Here is an 8,526-nt window from a genome sequence, read left to right as displayed (position 1 = left end):
CTCTTGCTGCGTCCGGTGTGAACGTAGCATTAAAGCTGTGATGGTCTAACTTGAGTAAAATCTTTCCTTCCTCTCGTTACAGTTTATTTCTATCTGGTAAATACTGTATTACTTGGTCAAAAAAAAAACCTTGATTATTCACAAAATAAAGCAAAATGGTGAAAATATAAATCAGTGACTGAATATATCCTGAACACACTTCAAATTAAGATCTAAGCGTCACAGTCTGTGCTGATATGTCGACATGAGGGGCTTTTTTTCTCTGGAGAATCACAGCAGTTTAACTCTAAGAAAGAAAAAAAAAACATGACTTTTTCAGAAGAGAGAATGAACACGTTTTTTTTTCGATTTAGTGCCAAAACAAGAGCCAAACTGCTGCCAAATTACCAGTGAAGCTGAGGAGGGACAAAAACTGAGGACAGGGAAAGCTGCGCTCGTAAAGGGCAAGCTCTGTGAAATAGCTCCCGATATAATAATCTATTATATCAGCCTATTTAGTGGGCTTTCTGTGCTTTTGTATCCTGTTATTTTTAATTAACACTTACTGGCATATTCCAACGGTTGCTATGGCAACGTATGAGCATCTGATTTTGAGCATTAAAAAAAACGGTTTATTGGGGCTCATTTTTAACATGATAAAAAAAAAAAGAGTGGAGAAAAGTAGGCAACATTTCAAAGCTGAAGGCAGGGCTCTATCTGGACTCACCACGTCTTGACTGACTCGTCCAGAGCGGACCTGGAAGTAGTTCCATGTGATGAGCAGAACCAGGAAGAAGGGCAGCATGTAGAAATCCCAGTACCACACCGTGAGCAGAAAAATCTGCAGGAGGAATGGAAATATTAGCACAGCCAAAGAGAAGGAGGACGAGACATCCTGAGCTAACGGTTGATCTGATGAGTAGCATCTTGGAATCATCTTAGCTCTAAACATAAACCATGACCAACTCTAGCTGCAGTAAACCCTCGCTTAAGTGGTGACATTAGGAACATACGCCTAATTGCTATTACACATCCTGTGCACCTTAAAGCTTTGAGTGAATATCAACACTGGAAAAAAAATCGAAATCTAGATAAGTTGTTTTTTCCTTAAAATAAGTGCATTTGTTCTTGGATTGAGTAGGTAAAAGACAAATTTTGCCAATGGAACAAGACAATTTACACTTACAATAAGAAAACACAATTGCATTGTCTTATTTCAGGTGCATTTTATCAAATTTTCTTATTTTAAGAGCAAAAATACTCATTCCATTGGCAAACTATCTCATTTACCTACTCAAATTAAGCGTAAATACACTTAATTTAAGACATTTCTACTTATTTTTAGATCCTTTTTCCAGTGAAAGTTTTTGAACAACAAAAACTAGAATGCAAACATAAAGTAAAAAGAACTATTACAAGGTTTCCGCAAAAATTCATGCATATTGAAATGTATTTGAGATTTGAGCAAATAATTAGTTACCTGATGAATAAGAAAATGAATAAAATGTAGACGGACACTGATCCTAAACCTATAACTTTAGTTTAGATCGGAGCATATGAAACATACGGAAGAGGATTAGGGCCACTGGAAAAAAAAAAAAGTTAACTGATTTTTTTTATTTTATTTCAGTATAGTATGGGAAAAAAGTCAGAATTCTGACTTTAATCTCAGAATTCTGACAATAAAAAAGTCAGAATTCTGAGAAAAAAGTCAGAATTCTGAGAATAAAGTCAGAATTCTGAGAAAAAAGTCAGAATTCTGACTTTAATCTCAGAATTCTGACTTTTTTCCCATGTTAAACTGAAATAAAATTTAAAAATCAGTTTACTTTTTTTTTCAGTGGCCCTAATCCTCTTCCATAGAAACAAGTTAAATTCACTTTAAAAACAGACTTCAAATTCAGTCTAATTATAAAGAAAGGTCTCTAAAGATATGCAGCTATAAAAGAAACCAAAAGCCAGTCTGTAAATCATCAGCTGCAAATTCAAATTATGGAATTTGCTGAATGGAAATGTGCACATTTTGATAAGTATCTTTTTTTTTTTGCAATAAAATGTTATCAGAGTGAGATATGGAAAATTGTTTATTTCGCAAAACTGCTATGAAATCTCTTTTTTTCCTTATTTTTACCCATTAAAACACATGATCATCAGCGAGACTTTGCTATTTAGTAAAAAAGACAAAGACGATGACAGGAAGTAGCTGCAGGAGGGTCGTTTATTGAGTTATCTAGTAAACAAACGTATTGGTATTTTTTAAAATGCATTTCATATTTAATCGAAAACTTTATTGTTGAAATTGTGTTTTTCTTAATAAGCAGCTTTGCACACATTTATAATAGAAATCAGCAAATAAATGATGCGGTTTTTAGATTCTTGCAAAGTAATCCAGCTTTTCCAGTTCAAGATCTAAATGCTACTGTCAAATATTCATGTCACACTGCAAAAAATGTAAATCTCAAGTAATTTTTTCTTAAATTAAGGAGGTAAGTGAGACACTTTGCCAATGGAACAAGACAATTTGCATTTAAAATAAGAAAAACACTATTGCATTGTCTTATTTCAAGTGTATAATATCTATTTATCTTATTTTAAGAGTTAAAATACTCATTCCACTGGCAAATCATCTTATTTACCTACTCAAATTAAGGGTAAATACACTTACTTTTAGACTTTTTTACTCATTTTTAGATCATTTTTGCAGTGCAGATAAGCAAGCTGGGCCCAAAACATCAGAGAGAAAATAAAAATACATGTTTGGGGGTTTTAAATGACCTGTTTTTATTTTTTATTTTGAGCTAATAAAAAAAGAGGAGAACATCTGGTAAAGACATCACTCTCCTCAGAGGCACCACTGGACATAAAAGTTATCAGATCAGACTGCTCCTGTCTACAGCCGCCGACAGCAGCGCTGGCTTTAATGTGCCGAGCACTCTTCTCTGTGTTATCATAAGCCAGAGCAGAGCCGTGGAGAGGAGGTGGAGGTGGTTTCTCGTTGCCAGGGTTATGTTTTATTAGGGAGGACTGAGAGAGCCTGGATTGTGAGGGAAACCAAGTCACGCTTTAGTGGAAACGGATACTCAGATCATACAGATTGTGATAATTGCAGCTCATTTCAACTTGAAAGGCATTACATAGACTTCAGCAGTAAAAAAAAGGGGATCTGGGAATATTATCCAGATCTCAGAAAATACTTGGAGGAGAAAAAGAGAAAAGGTTAGGAGAGCTACTGAACTCCAAACACTTTCAAACAAGTGTTAGGGGAAGAGTTTGTCTCAAAAAACAAAGGCATCCCACATAGAGCTCACACACTCACTAAGCAAACACATGAATTCAATATTGTCTGATTTCTACTAATTTTAATGAACAACCGAATAAGGGATATTCCTGAGTGGGGAAACGGCTGTGAACATAAATGACCACTTCCTGCTCCAGCACTGCAAAAACGATCTAAAAATAAGTAAAAATGTCTTAAATTAAGTGTATTTATCCTTATTCTAAGTAGGTAAATAAGATAGTTTGCCAATGGAATGAGTATTTTTACTCTTAAAATAAGATAATTAGAGAATATGTACTTGAAATAAGACAATGCAATTGTTTTTTTTGTTATTTTAAGCGTAAATTGTCTTGTTAAATTGGCAATATGTCTCTTTTACCTCCTCAATTAAAGAACAAATGCACTTATTTTAAGAAAAAATTACTTATCTAGATTTCGATTTTTTCCAGTGAGCTACTTTCAGTGAAATTCAAGGATTGATGTGGGGCTTGTTAAACTCCTTTTATTACTTTATTGACATTGAAAAAAAGTAAAGAATTTAGTTTACTGGGCAGCTAGAGGGTTTTCAGTTCACCACCTTTAAACATAAAGATATTAAACCGTTTGATTGGTTAGCCAACATGGCGGATAAACACACTGAAACGGATAGCGATGAAAAAATACTTTTGAATCTCTGTCAAGTGAGTATTTTAACAGATCAGGAACAGAATCCAGTCGACTAACGGGTCCAAACTCCTGATCCATATGTCCGACATCTCGTCATGATAATAAACATTTTTAGGGTTTTTTTCAGGCCACATAAAGAATCAACCAACCTGAGAGCGATGCATTGCTCCACATCTCTGAGTCACGGATAATAACATCAAAAAACGTGTCAATAAAAAACAAATCTCTCAAGCTCCTGTCAGATGAGAACTGATCACCTGGTGTGACATCACGGGTTTTGTTTGGTTGCTAAGGCGGTTGCTATGGTGGGTTCTTGGATTAGACTGAACAATATATGACGTTTTAATGGGGTTCATTAACAATAACCGTCCAGATAACCTCATCGTGAAATAGCTAAAGCTCTATTCCTCCTATTAAGTAGCTTTTCATCCTATCTTTAAGTTTAACCTTTTCATTGCTATTGCTAGTAGCACTTAGCTATGGGTCAACTATGTAAAGTGCTTTATAAATATTTAGGATTACAACTAGGGCTGAAACAATCGGATTACTAATCATTAATTGATTATTTAAATAATTATCAACTCATTTATAAATCGATTAATCATTAACTGGAGTATAGAGACTGTAAAACATGCCTTTAGCTGATAGAGCGACCTACTTAGAGCAGTTATACCAAAATTGTAAAAGAATATGGAAACAGTTTGCATTTAAGATAAAAATATATTCTATCCAGAACTCCAAAAATGTAAAAGTTTTAGTTTCATCCGGTTTAGTTTCTCAAAAACTATTTTTTAAGGAACCTTTTGCTAACCGAATGTTAATCGATTAATTGAAAAAAAAAATCGACAGATTATTCAATTTGCAAATGAATCTTTAGTTGCAGCCCTAATTATAACCATTTTTGAAAATCATTTCTATCCTTGTTTCCTCCAGCTTCATGGTTTTGAACGTCATCTTTCGTTTAGTTCCACTCTCTAACTGCCTGCAGGGCTTCACTTGATTGGTCAAAACACACCAGTTTGCACATTTTAAAATTTGTGATGCATTCTTTGCAATCACCTACAAGACACCGGAAAAAAAAAAAACTAAATCTAGATAAGTCATTTTGTCTTAAAATAACTGCATTGGTTCTTGAATTGAGGACTTAAAAGAGATATTTTGCAAATAGAACAAGATAAATTACATTTAAAATAAGAAAATACAATTGCATTGTTTCATTTCAAGTGCACATTATCTAAATATCTTATTTTAAGAGTAAAAATACTAATTCCATTGGCAAACTATCTAATTTACCTACTCAAATTAAGGGTAAATACACTACTACAGTTTAAGAAATTTGTATTTATTTCTAGAAAATTTTTCCAGTGTATGCCCACTTATTTCACACACTAAAAAAACTGCATGTGCAGTTCAGCACCTCTTATTCTGATTCATTGAAGAGTAAAGACCAAGATGGCGGCGCGAGTAAATCTCGAGGCTCACGGTCTCTCCAGGTTCTGCAATTTTGCGGCAATTCAGTAAAACCCGTCTGTATATATGCTATTGTACATAACTGTAAAAACCTTTTTTTATAGTAATATAAACCTGTATATTATATTCGGTACATATCCAGCTGTAAATTTAGTTCATAACACTAGTGATTTATATATTATATTCATTATTTATAATGGTATTCATCGCTATACTTATGCAGTAGAACCCATGTCCTGTATTTATGGAACCATTATTTATCCTGCACCTGCTGCTATTGCACTTCTGGTTAGACCTAAACTGTTTTTAGTTGCCTTGTACCTGTGTAATGACAATAAAGTTGAATTTTACTAAATCGAATCTAATCATCATGCTCTAAGTGTGCAACCCTGTTTGTTAAGCAGCGCAAACAAGTGCTGAAGAGAACTTGGATGATGCTGCAGTTTGTTTTTACTGCCTTGGAGCACAGAGATCATGAGTTTAATCCCAACCTGAGGCCTTTCTGAGAAGAAAATCCTTCCAGGTTATTCTATTGAAATGTTACACAGAATTTACCTAGTTTCTCTTCCTGAACCAACAGAGCGCAATTTGTTACCTTATTTTTTTTAAGTACATTATATAGGTTTTTTTTAGGTTTTTTTTTACAGTGTATTAAGGTATTAAACATTAAAAACTTTGTGTCTACGTGTGAAAAGATGGTCATAAACACCCATTAAGATGCTGATGGCATCTCACCCAGCAGCCCACCAGGAATAAAAAGAAGGTTGGGAAAGATGAGCATTAGATGTTATATTGATGTTCTTGGTTTCCCATTTGTTTCCTGATCAAACCTTTTCAACTTAAAGATATTTTATTTTTACCCAACTATAATGCATAGTCAACAACGCTGCAAATTATTCCTAACTCCTACAGGAACCCCAGAGTGCCTTCCTGCAAGCAATAGGTGTAAAACATAATTGGGAAACCAAATGCAGGAAATTAAAACTGATAATTAGTGTTCTCATAATGAGAGACACATTTTAAATATGACTGTTATGTGGGCGCAAATTCACAGTGAATACCAGCCCAGTTACGAGACCCGGGGAAGTCAGGAGGTACTTTTGCCCAAAAGGTAAACTGAAAACACTTTATTTTTTTTAATTTTAGCGTTTAGGGGGAGGACCTCAGCTGTCAGGATTAAGGTGTCTTGCTGATTTAAGGCACATTTCAACTTCTTGTGTGACAACCGGCAGATGGTACAGGTGGTTCATCACTGCATCCTGTGTTGGAGAGTGAAGCTTTGATGCATTATGCTTATGTGGCGGGATTGGGCGGCCATTTATCTCTTCTCACCGATGCTTGACAAGGCAGTGGGCATTAGTGTGAAAACAGGAGTACAGATGGTACTGTCTTTCAAACGCTGCGATGCAAACACAAGATATGTGTCCTGTATATTGCTCTGATTTTTGCTTGGATGATTCCTGCTTCCCAATACGTGCCTCGACTGTCAGTTAAAACGGGACGATTAACACCACTTTAAAATAAAATGTGAATGCAAGGGGATACTTATGTTTTTTTTTTCCTTAAATATATTGTTTTCCATTACATTGTGTGTTTTAATGCAGATTAAATATTTCCCTTTCAAGAGGTTTCTGATTAAACCCCACACTGACCTCTGACCCCTTCCTGTTTGATGCATTTATGGCCATATAAGACTAAATGCATGAGTCCAATCAGATTACAGCTCTACTACAGCTTCTGTTCTTTTTTTTTTTTTTTGAGAGAACTGAGCAAACTGGGCTACTGGCAAGACGTCAGCCCTGAAGGGGGGGGGGGCTCCACCCTTTGAGAGCAAACCTTTAGCACCATCTATGGGATGGGAACCGCAAAAACAAAAAGAACTTTCTGTGACCTTGATTGCTTGAATTGTTAATGAAAAACTTGCTGTATGTCATCTTCATCGACTGGGATCTTGGAGAGAAAGAAATGACAAAAATATCTGGCCACACTTTAATTTGCAGTTTAAATTGTACGACTCACAGCCTGCGTTCGGGTTTCTGTCTACACAAAAGCATTACGCAGGAGGGAGAAACGGTCATATCTCCGAAGAGCTTCCTAATTGAAACTCAGGCTGAATAACGGGGGGTTCAAATCAAACCGTGCACAGACTGGACGCAGGGTTAATGAGTTGTCAGGAAGGCAGAACGAAAATAGGCCATCTCGACTCCACTGGGACGCCGCTCTCTCCAGCTGAGGCTTAAATCTGCATCCAGGAGACATGCAACACTGAGAGCGTCCACTTCAACAAAGAGCTAGCCAACGGTGTTTATGCTGAACCCAACGCTGCATTGATTAAGATTCTCTCAGGGAGAGTTCAAGTAAGGGTTGGCCAGACTGCGGTTGTCTTTGCAGGGAAAAAACGAGAGAGAAATGCAGATAGTGTGTTGATAAGAAGTGGAAGCACTAACCAGGAAGGCCAGCAGGCTCCTCTGAACACTCTCCCACTGGAAGCAGCTTTTGATGTACTGCAGAGTAGACGTGATAGCCGCGTAAATCGCTCGTACACGCGCCACATTCCTGGCCAGAGCCTGAAAGATACAGATAATAAACACACAGAGAACAAAAATACTGCATTACTGACATAGAAAAAACAGCTGTGGTTCCGGTATTTAAAATAACGGGGTGTTTGTGAGATATCTGACTTCTAATCAACAAGAAACATACACTCGAATAGAGAGACATCAAACCTTCCCCCCGTTAAGGATGAATGGTTGTAGTCGGTACAAGAATGTCAGTAATCTGACCTCATTTTGTCAAACATAACTTTAAACATTAAAACAGACAGCAGACCTGCACGTTACAAGCTCAGTCCCTGCTGTATAAGCCAATTTTGGCGTTAGCGAGCAATTGTCTGACAACAAAGAGTCTTTGTGGGAAGTACAGACAGTCAGGCACCCTGTCTCGCACCCTGTCTTACACACTGTATATCAAGCTAATGTAGCAGAACAGCAAGCAAGAATTCACTCACTGTTGGGCTCAATTAGGTCTTTGCTCAGCTAATTCACGGAAAAGTCTACAGTTATTCAAAGTTAATAATAGTTAAAAAAAAAACACATATTTGGCCGAAATGTTGTTTATATAGATATATCTATATA

General features: G+C 36.2%; 1 protein-coding gene across 4 annotated transcripts in view; it reads right to left on the bottom strand.

Moving 5' to 3' along the window:
- Positions 1-8,526, bottom strand: part of LOC107085039 (multiple C2 and transmembrane domain-containing protein 2-like) — an 80,228-nt gene that overhangs the window by 7,247 nt on the left and 64,455 nt on the right. For all 4 annotated transcript variants that reach the window (XM_015375168.1, XM_015375171.1, XM_015375169.1 and 1 more), the window contains 2 exons: positions 7,840-7,959; positions 707-820 (listed from right to left, as the gene is read on the bottom strand). In XM_015375168.1, the coding sequence (XP_015230654.1) occupies positions 707-820; positions 7,840-7,959 (234 nt within the window). The remainder of the gene's footprint in view (positions 1-706; positions 821-7,839; positions 7,960-8,526) is intronic.

This window comes from Cyprinodon variegatus, unplaced genomic scaffold, assembly GCF_000732505.1.
Source record: "Cyprinodon variegatus isolate N-32 unplaced genomic scaffold, C_variegatus-1.0 Scaffold114, whole genome shotgun sequence".
In the NCBI taxonomy this organism is placed as follows: domain Eukaryota; kingdom Metazoa; phylum Chordata; class Actinopteri; order Cyprinodontiformes; family Cyprinodontidae; genus Cyprinodon; species Cyprinodon variegatus.
The sequence above is the reverse complement of the archived record's forward strand: the minus strand, read 5'-3'. Positions and strand labels throughout refer to the sequence as shown.